The sequence below is a fragment of the Schistocerca americana genome, chromosome 1, assembly GCF_021461395.2.
Source record: "Schistocerca americana isolate TAMUIC-IGC-003095 chromosome 1, iqSchAmer2.1, whole genome shotgun sequence".
Taxonomy (NCBI): domain Eukaryota; kingdom Metazoa; phylum Arthropoda; class Insecta; order Orthoptera; family Acrididae; genus Schistocerca; species Schistocerca americana.
The window spans coordinates 893,477,418-893,497,761 of NC_060119.1; the positions used below are offsets into that span (position 1 = coordinate 893,477,418).

A 20,344-nucleotide genomic window follows, 5' to 3' on the forward strand; every position below is an offset into this window, starting at 1 on the left:
CCAGCATCTTCATAATATTTGGATGTACATCGGACCTAATGGTCTCAAATATAGCAGCCCACCTCTGAATCGTTTAAATTCGTCCTTTAATCTGACCTTGTGTGAATCCCAAACACTCAAACAGTACTCAAGAATGAGTTGCTCTAGTGTCCTAAATGCTGCCTCCCTTACAGATGACTCACAATTTCCAAAAATTCTCCCATTAAACTGAAGTCAACCATTTGCCTTCCCCACTGCATTCTGCACATGTTCATTCCATTACATATTGCTCTGTGACGTTATGCTTTGATATTTAGTCAACCTGATTATGTCAAGCAGCACATTACTAATGCTGTATTCAAATGTTATGGGATTGTTATTCCGACTCACCTGCATTAAATTACATTTTTCTACATTTAGAGCTAGCTGCCACTCATCGCACCAACTAGGAATTTTGTCTAAGTCATCTTGAAGCCTCCCACAGTCACTCAACAATGACACCTTCCCGTACACCACAGCATCATCAGCAAACAGTCGCAGATTGGTGCTTACACACTCTGTCATATAATTTATGTATATTGAAATAGTTGTGGTCCTATCAAATTTCTCTGGAGCATTCCTTATGGTATCCTTGTCTTTCTCGAACGTTTGCCATTTAGACAACATACTGGGTTCTTACTTAAGAAGTCTTTGAGCCACTTACATATCTGGGAACCTACTCTGTATGCTCATACCTTTGTTAATAGTCTGCAGTGGGGCACTGGGGTAAACACTTTTCAGGAATCTAGGAATATGGAATATGCCTGTTGCTCTTCATCTGTGGTTCAACTTACATGATGTAAGAGAACGACAAGCTGAGTTTCGCACAAACAATGCTTTCTAAATGTGTGCTGACATGTGGACAAAAGCTTGTCTGTCCAACAGAATTTATTGTATTTAAACTTGGAATATTTTCAGGTATTCTGCAGCAAATGCGTGACAAGGATATTGGTCCGCAATTTTGCAGGTCCTTTCTTTTACATTTCTTACATAAAGTTGTCTGCACTTTTTTCCAATAATGTGGGTCTTTGCACTGGGCAAGAAATTTGCAATTAAGCAAGCTAAACAAGGGGCCAGTGCCGCAGAGTACTCTTTGTAAAGCTGAATGAGGATTCCATCCTGACACTATGACTTATTTATTTTCAACTCTTTAAGTTTCTTCTATACACCATAGAAGCTTATTAGTATGTCGTCCTTACAGGAGTCTGTGCGATGTTCAAATGACAGTATGTTTGAATGAACCAGTATGAACGATTTCTTAAATGCTGAATTTAAAACTTCAGCTTTCCTTTTGCTATCTGCTATTGCCACACTATTGTGTGACTGGATTTGTGATTTCCTGTCAGAAAGTTTACAGTTTGTAGTAATAAACAGAAAGTCATTGAGTAAAACAGAAGTAATATCCGGCACTCCCCAAGAAAGTGTAATAGTCGCTCTATTGCTCCTGATCTATATTAACAACATAGGAGACAATCTGAGTCGTAGATTGTGTGCAGATGATGCTGTCATTTACCGTCTTGTAAAGTCATCAGATGACCAAAACAAATTGCAAAATGATTTAGGTAGGATATCTGTATGGTGCGAAAAATGGCAATTGATGCTGAATAAAGAAAAGTGTGAAGTTATTCTCATGATTACTAAAAGGAAACCGCTAAATTTTGATTACGCAATAAGTCACACAAATCTGAAGGCTGTAAATTCAACTAAATACTTAGGGATTACAATTACAAAAAACCTAAATTGGAATGATCACATAGAAAATGTTGTGGGTAGAGCAAACCAAAGACACTGATTCATTGGCAGAATACTTAGAAGGTGCAACACATCTACTAAAGAGACTTCTTACACCACGCTTGTTTGCTCTGTTCTGGAGTATTCTGTGTGGTGTGGGATCTGCATCAGGTGGAACTGATGGCTGACATTGAGAAGTTCAAAGAAGGGCATCTCATTTTGTATTAACACGAAATAGGGGAGGTAGTGCCACAGACATGATACATGAATTGGAGTGGCAATCGTTAAAACAAAAGTGTTTTTTGTTGGGACAGGTCTTCTCATGAAATTTCAATCACCAGTTTTCTCCTCCAATTGTGAAAACATCCAATTGGCGCCCACCTACATATGGATAAATGATCATCTCGATAAAATAAGAGAAATCAGGGCTCGCACAGAAAAACTGAAGTGCTCGTTTTTTACGCGCACTGTTCAAGAGTGGAACGGTAGAGAGACAGTTTGAAGGTGGTTCACTGAACCCTCTGCCGGGCACTTTATTGTGAATAGGAGAGTAATCATGTAGATGTAGACTTGTGAATGAGTAACGGATAGATGCCTTTGACCCACGTAGTGATTTTACGTTGGACGAGAATTTTCTCAGGTTCTCGGTAAGATATTTTGCTAAGGTATGGTGGTGGTAGTTGTGTGCTTTGCACATAGATTTTTTTTGCAGATATATGGCTGTCTACTAACTTTTGCCTATCATCATTTTCATGTCCTCTTTTGAACTGAGAGTGCAACAGTCTTTGCTTCCTTAGCATTTTCTGAATTTGATTATTAAACCACAGTGGGTGTTTTCCATCCTTAATCCACTTACTAAGCATATACTTCTCCATAGCACCATCTATCCAATCCATTTAAACTTTGTCCAGGATTCCTTTATGTCCATCATACTAGCACTAAATAATGTCCATTCATTGTCTTAAGTGGGATGTTAACAACTGCTTATCTGCTCTTTCCAGCAAAAATATTCTCCTAGTCTTATTGAATGATTTAACAAGTATAGTAAACATCGTCACTATGATATAATGATCACTAGTCCCCAACACTATACTGACATCATGAATAAGGTTAAGCCTGCTTGTGGGTAGAATGACTAAAATATTTCTATTGCGTGCGGGTTGTCTATCTGTTGAAGGCAGTTTTTGACCAACATATTCAAAAGTACTTCACAAAACTGCCTGTCCAAACCTCTTACATTGAATGCATAGACGTCTCAGTTTAGACTTGGTAGGTTAAAGTAGCCTCCAACTAATATTTCATGATCAAGCTGTTCCCACACTACTGAGTGCAAAAATTTTTTTGAATGGCCCTGAAACTGTAAAGGTGGAATCGGGTGGCAATAAAAATATCAAACGATTAGCTCGATATCACCTAGATCTGTTATACACATTCAGATAGTTTCACAGTCACATTCAATTTCAACCACAGTAGAGAGAATGTTTTTGTCGAATGCAATGAACAATCCTCTTCCTATGCTAATCTGTCTCTCTGATATACAGCTCATGACTCTCAAAATGTTTCAGAGCTTTCTGCTTCAGGTTTCTGCCACCTTTCGGTACCATGAATAATTTAAGCACAACAGATTTCCTAGAGAAAACTCAGAAACTTTGTTATGAGTATTTTGACTGTTCACTGATATTTACTCTGGATGCAGTCTGATTTCGCGATCTGTGTGTAGACTGGTGAATGTCAATCTTAGAGTACCTCAAACTACCTCCTAGCCTAAAAGAAGCGATGTACGCTCCAGAAGTGCTTTGCTATACAAGTAGCTGTTTCCATTGTGCAGCGCACCCCCAACCTATCAAGGGGAGTGCTACAATTTTCCGCTTGATAATACAGTCTGAAAATCTGTTGCCAAGACCATCGCAGAGTCGACGAAGCCTTTGGTCGAGACCATCCATTCGACTCCAAATCAAACTCTGGAAACAATGGTGCAAATTGCGAGTTCTGTTTGCACCCTGTGCATGAGGCCAGCAGCCTTCACCATTTCACCAGCTGCTTGTATAAACTGAGGAAGGCCTCAGAACCCAAGAGAGGAGCAGCATCATTGGTGCTGACATGAGCCACAACTTTGAGATGACATACTCGATAGCTGCAGGCAAGACCTCCTCCACATTTCCCCTCTTCCTGTGTGCCAGATCGGATGTTGTTGAAGAAGAGGCCACCTGTCCACTCACAGGGCAAATGGGCGAGGCCATACTCCATATTGACCTTCCGCCTCAAGCCACACAAAAGCACTACCATGTGCCACTCGCCCTGTGATGAGGGTGGATCTACCATGTCAGGTACATTAGGAGGTGCTACAGCAGCAGAGTCCATTGGTGGAATAAGCATCACCTGAGGTGTCGCGTGCAATGTGCCAGTTTCTATGCTACTGCCACACTCCGAGGCAGCAGCGTAAAGACGACTGACCCTAGGTAGAAGTGAATTCAGCTGTTCATGAACTGCGCCCAGCTGCTCTTGTGTCTGCACCCAGGAAGCACACAGCCTATCCATCCTAGCATGATTATCTTAAGAATTAAATTATAGAAGCACAGAGGAAAACCTAAATATGCAACTTGCTAACATTCTGACATGTCACCATTGAAGGCTGACTCCTACTGAGCTATGTAGCTGGCCATTCAAAAGAATTGCCAACTGTGCTACAGACAACATGGATCTACACTTTTACAGTTACAAAAATGTGAGATTACACCTCCTAAATAGAAAAACAAGCACAGAATTTAAGAATTAAACTGCAGAGAAAACAGAAAAACATAAATACAAAACTTGCTGGTCTGCTGGTGTGTAGCAGGCAAGAGCTGGAGCCAGCGTAGGGAATAAGTTTTTTTGCTGTGGTTTTATAGTAGACATTTAAATATGACCTATTAAGTGCTAAGGGAGCTATGCATGCGGTTATTGCTTTCATAAACGTTTGTTAACATCTTTATACTTGGGACCACTATATAAGAGTTGTATTGTTTAATCATTTGGCAGTAACACACAATACACTAAAGGAATGGCTCTCAAAGCGTATACCACCACCACCACCACCACAATTTTCCTTATTTAGTTTTACTTCAAGCAAAACAATGTTTGCACCATTCAGTACTCTGAAAAGTAGTTTGCATTTTGTTCTTGTTGTTAGTGAGAGAATAGATAACTCATAATCAGTAGTCTTAATGTTGTCAATTTTTCTGATGAGAAGATAACACATCAGAATTTGTCACTTTAGAAAATCTTGTATAAACTCTACATCCCAGGGCAGGGTTCTGTGGAGTTTTATATTGTTGTTGTGGTCTTCTGTCCTGAGACTGGTTTGATGCAGCTCTCCATGCTACTCTATCCTGTGCAAGCTGCCTCATCTCCCAGTACGTACTGCAGACATCCTTCTGAATCTGTTTAGTGTATTCATCTCTACGATTTTTACCGTCCACGCTGCCCTCCAATACTAAATTGGTGATCCCTTGATGCCTCAGAACATGTCCTACAGACCAATCCCTTCTTCTAGTCAAGTTTTGCCACAAACTCCTCTTCTCCCCAATTCTATTCAGTACTTCCTCATTAGTTATGTGATCTACCCATCTAATCTTCAGGATTCTTCTGTAGCACCACATTTCAAAAGCTTCTATTCTCTTCTTGTCCAAACTATTTATCGTCCATGTTTCACTTCCATACGTGGCTACATTCCATACAAATACTTTCAGAAACAACTTCCTGACACTTAAATCTATACTCAATGTTAACAAATTTCTCTTCTTCAGAAACGCTTTCCTTGCCATTGCCAGGCTACGTTTTATATCCTCTCTACTTCAACCATCATCAGTTATTTTGCTCCCCAAATAGCAGAACTCCTTTACTACTTTAAGTGTCTCATTTCCTGATCTAATTCCCTCAGCATCACCTGAGTTAACTCGACTACATTCCATTATCCTCGTTTTGCTTTTGTTGATGTTCATCTTATATCCTCCTTTCAAGACACTGTCCATTCTGTTCAACTGCTCTTCCAAGTCCTTTGCTGTCTCTGACAGAATTACAATGTCATCGGCGAACCTTAAAGTTTTTATTTCTTCTCCATGGATTTTAATACCTACTCCGAATTTTTTTTTTGTTTCCTTTACAGCTTGCTCAAATTACAGATGGAATAACATCGGGGAGAGGCTACAACCCTGTCTCACTCCCTTCCCAACCACTGCTTCCCTTTCATGTCCCTCGACTCTTATAAGTGCCATCTGGTTTCTGTACAAATTGTAAATAGCCTTTCGCTCCCTATATTTTACCCCTGCCACCTTTAGAATTTGAATTTAAAAGAGCGTATTCCAGTCAACATTGTCAAAAGCTTTCTCTAAGTCTACAAATGCTAGAAACATAGATTTGCCTTTCCTTAATCTATCTTCTAAGATAATTCGTAGGGTCAGTATTGCCTCACGTGTGCCAATATTTCTACGGAATCCAAATTGATCTTCCCCAAGGTCAGCTTCTACCAGTTTTTACATTCATCTGTAAATAATTCGCCTTAGTATTTTGCAGCTGTGACTTATTAAACTGATAGTTCGGTAATTTTCACATCTGTCAACACCTGCTTTCTTTGGGATTGGAATTATTATATTCTTGTTGAAGTCTGAGGGTATTTCGCCTGTCTCATACATCTTGCTAACCAGATGGTAGAATTTTGTCAGGACTGGCTCTCCCAAGGCTGTCAGTAGTTCTAATGGAATGTTGTCTACTCCCGGGACCTTGTTTAGACCTAGGTCTTTCAGTGCTCTGTCAAACTCTTCACGCAGTATCATATCTCGCATTTCATCTTCATCTACATCCTCTTCCATTTCCATAATATTGCCCTTAAGTACATCGCCCTTGTATAGACCCTCTATATAGTCCCTTCTTTGCTTAGAACTGGGTTTCCATCTGAGCTCTTGATATTCATACAAGTGGTTCTCTTTTCTCCAAAGGTCTGTTTAGTTTTCCTGTAGGCAGTATCTTTCTTACCCCTAGTGAGACAAGCATCTACATCCTTACATTTGTCCTGTAACCATCCCTGCTTAGCCATTTTGCACTTCCTGTCGATCTCATTTTTCAGACGTTTGTATTCCTTTTTGCCTGCTTCATTTACTGAATTTTTATATTTTCTCCTTTCATCAATTAAATTCAATATTTCTTCTGTTACCCAAGGATCTCTACTAGCCCTCGTCTTTTTACCTACTTGATCCTCTGCTGCCTGCACTTCTTCATCCGTCAAAGCTATCCATTCTTCTTCTACTGTATTTCTTTCCCCCATTCTTGTCAATTGTTCCTTTATGCTTTCCTTGAAACGCTGTACAACCTCTGGTTTAGTCAGTTTAACCAGGTTCCATCACCTTAAATTCCCACCTTTTTGCAGTTTCTTCAGTTTTAATCTACAGTTCATAACCGATAGATTGTGGTCAGAATCCACATCCGTCCCTGGAAAAGTCTTACAATTTAAAACCTGGTTCCTAAATCTCTGTCTTACCATTATATAATCTATCTGAAACCTGACAGTATCTCCAGGTTTCTTCCATGTATACAATCATCTTTTGTGATTCTTGAACCAAGTGTTAGCTATGATTAAGTTATGCTCTGTGCAAAATTCTACCAGGCGGCTTGCTCTTTCATTTCTTACCCGCAATCCATATTCACCTACTTCGTTTCCCTCTCTTCCTTTTCCTACTATTGAATTCCAGTCACCCATGACTATTAAATTTTTGTCTCCCTTCACTATCTGAATAATTTCTTTTATCTCATCATACATTTCTTCAATTTCTTCATCATCTGCAGAACTAGTTGGCATATAAACTTGTACTACTGTAGTAGGCATGGGCTTCGTGTCTAACTTGGCCACAATAAGGCGTTCACTATGCTGTTTGTAGTAAGTTACCTGCACTCCTATTTTTTTATTCATTATTAAACCTACTCCTGCATTACCCCTATTATATTTTGTATTTATAACCCTGTATTCACCTGACCAGAAGTCTTGTTCCTCCTGCCACCGAACTTCGCTAATTCCCCAGATATCCAAAACTAAAGTAAAAGGTAAACTTACTAGCCACTGTTTCTATAAATTATCAGAATTTTAGACTCGAGTATAAAAACTCTTTCAATCCTAACATTTATATTAAACGGATTTTGACTTTGTCAGCTTATAGGGAGCAGTGTGCTGTATAAAGCTATATAAGTGCTTAGTTTTAATTGTTACATAAAACAGCAACTGAGTTTTTTTAGATACAGAATGGTGGCATTTTTCCCCAAAGTAGCTCCTTTTCTACTAGTACACCAATTGTAATGATTATCAATGTGAGTAAATTAGCACTGATCGGATTACTTGCAGTGGCTTGTTCTATGTGTGAATGTATAACATGACTTGTTTCATATTCCTGAGGTTTTTCCCTTCATGATGGGATTTATATAACAATGTATGTGGATGAATTGTCTCTGAATTGTGTATAAATTTGAAAAGGAGGTATGTGACACACCTGTTGATTGTAAAATAGAGCAGTATCATTCTGATATTGAATACCTTGTTTCTGATTAAATGTAGTATTTTCCAGATATTAGGTGTGTTGTTAATAAAAAGTTCATGTGTTGCTATAGTAGACTGATTATAATATATTGATAGTTCATGAGATTATCCACTGTGTGAAAACTATGTCTGATATTAAAAAAGATGTATGATGCAGTAAGTCTGTAACTTGAAATACAGTAAAATGATGTAGTGTTAACTGAGCTGTAAAACCAAGATCTGCAACTCCCAGTAACAATGTAACAATAATTGTGACAAGTGACTTTCTCTGCAATAGAATGAATATACTCAGTGTGCATGAATCAATTTGGAAGCAGCCCCCCCCCCCCCCCCACACACACACACACATACGCATAAATTTAAAAAAAAGATCTGTGGCATTGAAGAGAATACAAAAGCACCTAGAAAACGTAAACAATACTCTGTTTTCAATCGTTGCAGTCTACAAATCAACAGTCTTTCTCTCTGTCTGGTAATTACTTTACAATAACTGAAGTATTTTTCAAAGATCTAAAAGAATTTTTTGTTGGCCAACATATGCATTGTGACTAAGAAGCGTATAATATGTACTTCAGAACTTAGATTTCCATATGAATTAATGCCATAATACTTTTGATTAATAATTGCTGTTCAAAAAATACAAATTTCTTAAACAGATCGCTCGCTCTCAAAATTAAGTTCAGTTTTAACATCTGTTGTTCTGCAGTTTACAATTCTGGTTGCAGATAATAATAATAATAATAATAATAATAATAATGCTATTAGAAATCAAAAACAACCATTGTGAAAATGATAGATTGCTACCCCCCCCCCCGTGGAGATGACATGCTGAGCTGTAGGCAGAGATAATTAAAAGATTGTACCACAATAAACTTTCAGCCAAAGCCGTCTTCAAAAAAGAAATGAAAACACGCACACACACTTTCTCACAAGCAGGCACACCTCACACGCACATAACAGCTGTCTCTGGTCACTCTGATAAGCCTAAAAGACCAGAGTGTGGCTGGGAAGGGGGAGGGATAGCAAAATTCCCCCCAATGGCGAGGGGAGGGGGGGGGGGAGCACTGTCTGGCAGAGCATACAGGGATGAGAAGACAGCAGGACGAGGCTGCCTGGGGTAGCATCAGCAGGCTGTGGAGGGGAGGGCGAGGTAGAGCAGGACGATGGGGAGTGGGAAGCGAGAAGAACAGAGGGGAGGAAAAGACTGGTAGGGTGTGTTGGCAGAGAGTGGTGCTCAGTGAGGGTAAGGGAATGGGAATTGGGTGGTGGCTGGGGGGGGGGGGGGGGGGGGGGGCAGAAACTGTTGGATGAAGTGTGTTGGGACATAGTTTATCATCTGAACAGGTTAGAAAAGCCGGTGGTGGAGGAGAGGATCCAGATGGCCTGGGATGAAATCAAGCATATTATGTTCAGCTGCATATTGTGTCCCGGAGTGATTCACTTTGCTCGTGGCTGCAGCGTAGTGGTGACAATAAGGTGCACATACATTGTAAACATTTCACAAACCTAGCAGGTCTTATGTCTGCTATATCAACCCCCAATCGTTATGATATTGTGACATACTGGGCTTCTGACATACACTTGGTGTGTGTGTGTGTGTGTGTGTGTGTGTGTGTGTGTGAGAGAGAGAGAGAGAGAGAGAGAGAGAGAGAGAGAGAGAGAGAGAGAGAGGTTCGGGAAGTTAATGGCTCCTTTTCTGTTGTGTTAATCATAATATGGAGTGAGAAATCTCTGATTTAACTTGAACTGTTATTGAGCTTTGTATAACATCTCATATAATTTGAATTTATTTTGTAATATTTTATTGACTGTTGAGTGCAAAACTCCAGTGGTTTTGCATATATTTCATATTACGTAGAAGCATACCATTATATTCATAGTTTTATTTTCCCCATACTGACTTCACTGTTGCATTTAGGCTGTTGTGTAAATTTAGATAATAAATGTAGCTTTTACTTGTTGAACCTATCTGGTGGATTAAAACTCTGATTGTGTGTTCAAAGCACATTGTTGACTTCTTTTATAGAAGTTCCCTCTAAACTGCATGCATCCACAAGTGACTGACTCTTATTTTTCCAAACCCTTAAACTTTCTCAAATAACTTTGTTTCTGATTTCCAGGCTTTAAATTCTTTATGGCTAGTCTTCTTAATAGTAATACTTGTTGAAGACTTTTTTTTCCATGTAATATTAGCATCCCTCCTCTAGCATCTTCTGTCTGTTTTGTGAAAGTTTTTATGAACATTGTGTTCATTTTTGCCAAAAATATGTATTCAATCTGCTTTTGTGTGTCTAACGCTGTTGTAGTGTAGTTTATAGTATTGTTTTTATTGAATTATTTATAATTAACAATGAACCTTTTTATTTGTGTAAACTGAAGACTGTGAAGTACACTACATTGTCTTTAATAGGCGAAACATTCTGTGGTATTCTCTTTAACCGCTTTTATGTCGTCTCGTTGTCTCTGTAGAGCTGTACTATGGAAAACGTGGAGAGGATGTTGGTCAATAATCGGTATCCTCGTTCTATAACACAAACTGTATGCAATTATTAACTGGGTTCTTTATTCATAAACAAAGAGCTACTTAACTTAAGTTGCCAAGTGCTGTGATACAAGCTCTCTTCTGGATAGCCCACGTAGCCTCAATGCTGTTGAATTAGAAGTCTGTTATAAGATTGCTATGTGCTGCCTGTCTCCATGCTACCCTCCGGTTTGTGGCAGCAATCCTAATTACTCGCGGCTATGAGGGTGTTGGCTGCGTGAGTCTTGTTATTGACCTCTATCAATACTCCCTTAAACTCTGTGCCACATGGTGTGCTGGCGCCAATGTATGCCAGTACTTTCCTCCCCCCCGAAATGCCGCACCATTGTCGTGTAGTGAGGCTGTGAACGACATCGGGGAGGGAGGCAGGATGCTTGACATCGTGATGCGCTGGGAGCCGTGACTGTGGAGGATGGCAGACGCCCAACTGTACCCCACCATCTTGCTTGTTAGGCAACAGAGACATCCTCCTGAAAATTGCTTTCAGGCCACACGTACAGGCCTTAGCGCGTGTGCTGGGGCGATGACGGTGACGGCGGATCTAGGTCCATGGGGTCAACAAGCAGGGATGGCGTGGGTGAGAGCGTGTGGTTCATCTGCTCCTGGGGTGCTGTGGTGGCACCAGTGGGCAGCTGTGAAGACCACATGATCCTGTGAAACCATGAATGTGGGGGAAGAAAAGCAGCAGGATCACGGGGAAACTGACATGCACGAATTTGGTTCTAGTCGTGGTGCTGCAAACCATCACGACCTGCAATTAAGTAAATACACTATGTAATCAAAAGTATACGGACACCTGGCTGAAAATGACTTACAAGTTCATAGTGCCCTCCATCGGTAATGCTGGAATTCAATATGGTGTTGGTCCACCCTTAGGCTTGATGACAGCTTCCAGTCTCGCAGGCATTCTTTCGGTCAGGTGCTGGAAAGTTTCTTGGGGAATGGCAGCCCATTCTTCACAGAGTGCTGCACTGAGGAGAGGTATCGATGTCAGTCGGTGAGGCCTGTCACGAAGTCGGCATTCCAGCATATCCCAAAGGTGTTCTGTAGGATTCAGGTAAGGACTGTGTGCAGGCCTGTCCATTACAGGGATGTTATTGTCGTGTAACCACTCCGCCACAGGCTGTACTTTATGAACAGGTGCTCGATCATGTTGAAAGATGCAATCACCATCCCCAAAATGCCCTTCAACAGTGGGAAGCAAGAGGGTGCTTAAAACATCAACGTAGGCCTGTGCTGTGATAGCGCCATGCAAAACAAGGGGTGCAAGCCCCCTCCATGCAAAATGGGATCACACCATAACACCATTGCCTCTGAATTTTGCAATTGGCACTACACACAATGGCAGTTGACGTTCACAGGGCATTCGCCATATCCATACCCTGCCATCGGATCGCTACATTGTGTACTGTGATTCGTCACTCCACACACATTTTTTCCACTGTTCAATCGTCCAATGTTTACGCTCCTTACACCAAGCGAGACATTGTTTGGTATTTACCCGTATGATGTGTGGTTTATGAGCAGCCGCTCGACCATGAAATCCAAGTTTTCTCACTTCCCACCTGACTGTCATAATACTTATAGTGGATCCTGATGCAGTTTGGAATTTTGTGTGATGGTCTCGATAGATGTGTACCTATTACTCATTATGACTCTCTTCAACTATTGGTGGTCTCTCTCAGTCAAAAGACGAGGTCAGCCTGTATGCTTTTGAGCTGTACGTGACCCTTCACTTTTCCACTTCATATCACATCGGAAAAGTGGACCTAGGGATGATTAGGAGTGTGGAAGTCTTGCATATAGACGTATGATACAAGTGACACCCAATCACCTGACCATGTTCGAAGTCCGTGAGTTCCACGGAGTGCCCCATCTGCTCTCTCACGATGTCTACTGACTACAAAATGCACCTAATATGAAAAACGTATGTTTTTGGGAGCTTCCAGATACTTTTGATCACATAGTGTATATGAGCCAATGCATTCCTGGATTACACCTCTTTCCCAGTGCCCACAATTGCCTTAAACACTGAAAAGAAGAAGATTACATGGCTAGCGGACCATTGGCAGCGCTGGATGCCGCGATGGGTGTAGCAAGTGTACTAATGTCCGATGGCTGCGGCCATACAGAAGTTCCACCAGTGATGGTCCATCTTGTGCGCGAAAGAATTGCAATGCCTGTTCCCATGTGTGGGTGGTGCAAAGCTTGGCCATCTCTTGTTTGAAAGTACGTACTAAGTGATCTGCTTCTCTGTTGGACTGCAGGTGAGATGGAGCACTTGTTAGATGATGAATGCCATTGCGTTCACAAAACTGTTCATAGGCACGTGAAGCGAACTGTAGTCCATGTGGCAATACTCCGATGCATATATTGAGGACATTGCTTGAATGGTACTACGTGATGTGGTAGAGTTCATAGGCATCGCAAATGGGAACTTGCTGGAAGAGGCTACCACTATGAGCCAACAAGTGTTTCAAAATGGTCCTGCAAAGTCTCTGTGCACTCATTGCTATGACAATTGAATCTTAGGCCAAGCTGTGATTGTGTGTGGTGGAGTGGATTGGATCTCCGCGCATGCGCGACACTGTGACATCATCTGTTCAATGTGGGTGTCCATGCTCTGCCAAGTACAGTGCCAGCACACTAACTGTTTAGTCAGAACAATTCCTCATTGTCCTTGGTGGATCAACCGCAACACATCCTTTTGCAACACTTTGGGAATATGCACACAGGATTGTCCATTGTCATTTTGAACTAGAATCACACCCTGTTCAATTGAAAGGATATGCTGAGGTTCAAAATATTGATATACAACTGAGTTCTGGATACTGGTCAATGAAGGAGGCTAAGACCTGCAAATATAATTCAATGAAATCTTGAGACCTGGGTCTGCTTCCGTGTCCTGCACAATTTTTCTGTAGTTCAGAGGAAAATATTCCAGCAATTCAGAGTCCTCCCCATCGATTCAGCAACAAGATGCGACAGATGCATCAGAATCAGAGTCTGGGCCAATTGGGAGGCGAAAAAGGGTGTCTGCATTGCCATGCTTTACCGGAGGTCTGTACACAAGTTCATACCGATAATGCGAAAGCAACAAAGCCCAGCATTGCCATTTTTGAGCTGTGCATGTAGGCTTTGACAGATGAAACAAGGACTGCAAAGGCTTGTGGTCTGTCACTAAATAGAACTTACGACAATACATATAGCGATGGAATTTTGTCGCGCCATACACCATAGCAAGAGCTTCTTTTTCTGTTTGCAAATAATTGCACCGAGTTTGAGTGAGCAACTTTGAGGCAAATCAGTAGGTCTGTTTTGTTCACCACTTTTGTGCGACAGCACAGCACTGATTCCGTAAGAAGCAGCGTCAACTGTAAAATTACTGTCTTGGCAGGATCAAAATGCACTAAGCAAGACGTTTTTGAGTTGCTGAAATGCATTTTGACACCCTTTAGTCCACAAAGAGTACATATTTACGATGCAATGAAGCCGTTATCCGAGTGGCATTCGGTATGAACTGAGCACACATTAACTGTTTATCACGTGGCCAAAGTATGTAGCTCGGTTTGAAAAAGGTCACACTTTTCGAAGATGACACTTGGGTCCTGCTTCTGACAACACTCGGAAAAGAGTACGCAAATTGGCAATGTGTTTCTCTGGTGTACAACCTGAGATGACAATATCGTCAAGATATTTTGAACAAAGTGACACTTTTGCAGTCAGCTGTTCCAAGTAACATTGAAAAATTGCGTTTGCAGAAGCACTGCTGAAGAGCAAACGCAAATACTTGAACAGCCCTAAGTGTGTATTTACAACAAACACTTTCTTTGATTCTTGATTGAAAGGAATTTGCAAGTAAGCATCACGCAAATCTATCTTACGAAAGTAACGTCCTGTATCAAGCCTGTCCATGAGTTCCTCAGGGCAAGATAACGGATAAGTGTTAACTACTGTCTATAGGTTGACTGTAGACTTGAACACAAAAGTGAATGTGACCAGAAGGCTTAGGCAACAAAATTAGTAGACTGGCCCATTGACTAGCTTGAATGGGAGCAATGACACCATTATCTTGCAATTCTTTCAATTCACTGGTTACTTTGTCTCTTAAAGCAACTGAAACAGCGCAGGTCTGGAAAAACTTAGGTTTTGCATTGTCTTTCATTGTAATGTGCGCTACAAAGTTATTAGCTTTTCCCATGACTTCTGAAAATAGTTCAGGAAATTCCTTAAGTAAGCTAGCTACATTGGCTTTCAGATCAAAAGCTGATATGGAAAGAACATTGTCTTGGATGCTAAGGCCAAAGAGATCAAAGGGAATCCAAACCAAAAATGTTCTCTTTGTCTCTTGATTTCAACACAGTAAAATTCACTGTCCTGATGTGAGATTTGTGTCAGGAAAACTACACTGTCCAAGCAACGGAATTTTCAGTTTATTGTAAGCAGTGAGGTTAGTATGTGGGTATGTGGCACGATTAAGTAAAGTGACTGATGCACCTGTGTCTAACTGAAAGTTCACACAATGGCCAGCAGTATGTAATGAGACATATAGTTTGTTAGAACATCGTTGCACTACACTAAGGTGAGAATCATGCACAACCTTAATCTTACATTTGTCAGATCCTGTTGTTTGTTTGTAAAACATTATGTTCACTGCACGTGCGCTAGCCCCCCACCCCCCACCCCTTCACCGCCAGTCAGCTATGTTCACTAGAAGATTGCTATGTGCTGCCTGCCTCTTTACTAGAGGCTTAGAGGCTAAGTCTGCGGCTCCATCTTGGTGACTCGTGACTTGCTGGAACTCCACAGTGTACAGGCTCGAATTAAGTGGCTAAACCGACCCTCCGGCCCACAGTGGTGATACTAAATATGCCCGCACACATTCAGTAACAGAGATTTTCTTATTTTCCATATTTTGGAGCTCTCTCAAATACAGCAAAGTTAGTAACACGAGAGGCACGCATCACAGCCATTAAAACTGAGGTGTCATAGCACAAAATCGGTTTTCAGCCATTACTTCCAGAGCTTTAATGTTATGTAAAGAAGAAGCTGAGCATGTGATAAATTGGCATTTGTGTTATATTGCATAGCATGTATTAGGATTATCAGGGTGTATATGATCCAGGACAACTGGGAAAACCAGGATTTTTTTTTATCCGGGAGAAAACAGGAAAAACCCGGGAATTTTCTAGAATTCTGGGAATTTTTCAGTGTTACGGTGTTCAGTTGAATTTTTGTAATTTTGACTGTTAATAACTGACAGACAGCAAAATGTCTCAAAGGCTATAGGATGAAGTTTATGGAATACTCATAACAACAAACTGCTTCAGATGAGCATGATGTCACAACTGTTTCATTAAGTTTGTTTTGAGCATTTGCCAGTAGGCTCATCGACAGTCTGGGTTTTAGTGGGGAGGGGGATAGTGACCCATGTTGGGTTTAGTGATTCTGCTGTTTCCTGCTGTCCTACTTCCTTTTCAGTTCACACGTCAAATGAAAACAAAACATATTTCTGTGGCTGGAAGCTATCAACTTATTTAAAATACGTCCACATAATTACGGAAGGCTGTTATTAGTTTGTTTTCTGATTTGATCGTATTTCATGGTTGTGGCAGCAAGCATTAATCGCCTTGCTCTACTGTGAAGTTATTTTTGTCGGTTTGCTAAATGAACGTGGCTTTTATTAATCTTTTCAGCAGATACAGTCAGTTTATAAGAAACAAACTGCTTCATTCACAATATTGACTAGTTTCAACTGTTCACTGAATTTCAAGTGCACATTTTCATCTTCTGGCACATGTGGCATTATGTCACAATAAAGCATCAAACATGAGACAATACAGTACTGGTACTCCAAGAACATTTGTTTCCTAAAAAGCGCACTGAAAAGCTTAATGTCAAGTTGGGGCCTACTTCATAGTGAATCTTGACATATGAATGTGTCCTTTAAGCTGGTTTACAAAATTCCTATGTTGTTGGAGTATCCTGTGATGATCTGTTTCTTTTATGATGTCATGTAAGATCTCTTGATGCTATATGTGTACGAACATATGGGCTTCCTATGTCATTGTAGCTGCCCACACGTAGTAACGCCTGTTTTCTGGTGCTCTCTGGCAGCTTCTGAAATGAACTCATGCCTAAGAGGTTGTGGGATAATATTATGAATGGTTCTTCGAAAAGCGTTATTTTCAAAGAAAATTTTCTTTTATGCTAGATGAACTATGTTACGTGTGAGAATGTACAATGAATTTTCTGTATCACAGAGCCTTTGACTCGTATGTAAAACTTAAAACTTCCAGGACCAGCCACTTACAATAATTTTGAGCCCAGAAGACCAGGCATTAATGTCATTGTTTAAAATTTTATTGGCACAATTGTGTGATGTATCTTAAACTGTAACACACACTAAAAAGACCAATGTTATATGTGAAAGCTTAACTTTTCTTGTAACTTATTAATCTTCAAGACCAGTATTATATGTGAAAGCTTAGCTTTTCTTCTGGCTACATTATGTACATTAATATAAACCATTAACTTTTCCTATTTGTGTGTTCACACTACTTAACAGTGATGTTGCTATTGGCTGGCTACATCACGTGTCCTATGCTCTGAATATCTGCTGTGATTGGCTTACAACAGTGCATTGCAATCTCTGTTTCAATGCTTCGGAAACTGATGTGCTGTGTTTGGTGGAATTCGAATTTATACTTTCATAATACGAAATATGCAGCATATCGTAATATGAAAATATGCAGCGTACATGTTGCTGCACATCAAAGATCTTTCCAAACTGTGTTTCCTTTTCTTTTTTTCCCCCCTTCCTGAGTTTCGTTTTCCAAAGTGCCGGGAAATTCTTGTTGGTGTATGAAACCTTTACCATTCAAAGGATTGATGTTTTTACAGCTCCAAGGGAAAGTACACTGTTGATTATCATGGAGAAAGTGTATTTTCACCTTGGAATTTTCGTGTGTGTGGGGGGGGGAGATGCATTTTTAACCAGGAGAGCCAGAAAAATCTGGGAATTCCTCCCTGCCTCCTGTTCTCGTATACACCATGATTACATGAATGAATGTTTTGTTTCACCTCAGAACAATGTAATGCCACAGGTGTGCCGCAGGGGAGTGTCATAGGACTGTTGCTATTCACAGTATACATAAATGACCTGGTGGATGACATCGGAAGTTCACTGAGGCTTTTTGCAGATGATGCTGTGGTGTATCGAGAGGTTGTAACAATGGAAAATTGGATTGAAATGCAGGAGGATCTGCAGCGAATTGACGCATGGTGCAGGGAACGGCAATTGAATCTCAATGTAGACAAGTATAATGTGCTGTGAATACATAGAAAGATAGATCCCTTATCATTTAGCTACAAAATAGCAGGTCAGCAACTGGAAGCAGTTAATTCCATAAATTATCTGGGAGTACGCATTAGGAGTGATTTAAAATGGAATGATTATATAAAGTTGATCGTCGGTAAAGCAGATGCCAGACTGAGATTCGTTGGAAGAATCCTAAGGAAATGCAATCCGAAAACAAAGGAAGTAGGTTACAGTACACTTGTTTGCCCACTGCTTGAATACTGCTCAGCAGTGTGGGATCCGTACCAGATAGGGTTGATAGGAGAGATAGATAAGATCCAACGGAGAGCAGCGCGCTTCGTTACAGGATCATTTAGTAATCGCAAAAGCGTTACGGAAATGATAGATAAACTCCAGTGGAAGACTCTGCAGGAGAGACGCTCAGTAGCTCGGTACGGGCTTTTGTTAAAGTTTCGAGAACATACCTTCACCGAAGAGTCAAGCAGTATTGCTCCCTCCTGTGTATATCTCGCAAAGAGACCATGATGATAAAATCAGAGAGATTAGAGCCCACACAGAAGCATACCGACAATCCTTCTTTCCACGAACAATACGAGACTGGAATAGAAGGGAGAACCGATAGAGGTACTCATGGTACCCTCCGCCACACACCGTCAGGTCGCTTGCGGAGTATGGATGTAGATGTAGATGTAGATTGTGGAAATTGAAAAAGGTGTACTTGTACTTTCAGTTTTCAGTAGTGCAGAAGAAATAATGTTTTGTTATTCACATTTTATTGCCCCACATTAATTATGTGACTTAATTTGAGATCATTCAGCACACTGATTTAATAATAATGCTTTATCTGAAATGTTTTGTGTTAAATGCATGCTTGTGTGATTTACTAACTTTTCCCAATTTCTTTTTGATCCCGCTTACATCAGGTTGGAGAAGACTAATGCACAGGTTGTTACTAGGAGTCGTTCGGGCTCATTAGCTGCCAAGACAGATGGTGTAGCAGCAGGCGGAAATGCAAAATTGGAAATGGTTAGTGGAAAATCGACACCAGAAGAAATAAAGGAAAAAATGGAACAACAGTTGCGCATGCAGAGAGCTGCTCATCAACAAAAACGCGCTTTGGAAACACTAAAGGTTCCAAGTGGACAGGTTTTGAAAGTTGTACCCACTACGCAACAAGGCAAGTCTGACTTATTTGAAGTGTACTTTCTGTTTAAGAGAGAACTTCACTTTTTCCTTGTTCTTGTTCTCGCTGTTGAAGCACTTCTATTCTTCCACAATCCTGTACTGATAGACAGTCTTGTAGAAAATGTAATCAAAATTTGTGAGTGTATATAAATCTAGGCATGGAATTTTCCATCCCTTTCCTTCAACATAAATTAGTTTGTTTAATTAACACATCTTTATTGATGTTTTAGGTACAGCCCGTAAATCATGTATTGTATTTATTTAGTAAATTGTGAAACCTAATGATTTACTTCTTCCCCTTTGTCCATGTGTGTTCCAATTTACAGAAGCTCTTTACCTGAATGGATTGTTATATTTTGAAAATTGGCAGTAGTGAGGAATTAAAAAAGCAGAGATAGTACAGTTATTTCATTTTAATTGGTTATATTGTTCAGTTCAATTCTCTGCCCGCTTCGTCAACAAGGATATAAAATTCTTATAATTGTAAGACAACTCCAAAGCATATCCCACAATTGGCATTTTCTTGAGGCATGAGTAGATTACAACTGGAAATGAGCGGCAACTGCTTGCAGCCAGCCTGACTTCATATGCCGTGTGTTGTGGTTCCTGGAGAATGAGTCAGCAAGGCTGAGAGGGTGGCATGAGTAGCGGGCAAGGTCACTGGCTTGTAAAACGTGTCCAAGATGCAGCGTGTTCAGAGAAGACCCTCTATCCACTTATCATCTATCACGTGGAATTGACATGGCCAGTGGTAATTTACCAGTTACAAGCCCATACAAATGGACATACATGCAGGCACCAGAGGCTGTTATCAACAGTGGGAGGACCCACTGTAGGTCCACTGGCCAGTCAATGCCCGCTTCAAGCTGGGCAGCCCCAAGTCAGTTAGGTGCTGGCTTGTCCGATGCCGATTGTTCTGCTTGCGTGTATAGATCACTAGCCTCACTCAGAGCCGTCACCATAATGACATACCCCTGTGGGTCCGGGG

The 20,344-nt window shown here is 40.7% G+C and overlaps 1 protein-coding gene across 1 annotated transcript in view; it reads left to right on the top strand.

Moving 5' to 3' along the window:
- Nucleotides 1-20,344, top strand: part of LOC124614612 (nucleosome-remodeling factor subunit NURF301) — a 298,073-nt gene that overhangs the window by 169,901 nt on the left and 107,828 nt on the right. The window contains exon 22 of the mRNA XM_047142958.1: nucleotides 19,095-19,348. Within this exon, the coding sequence (XP_046998914.1) occupies nucleotides 19,095-19,348 (254 nt within the window). The remainder of the gene's footprint in view (nucleotides 1-19,094; nucleotides 19,349-20,344) is intronic.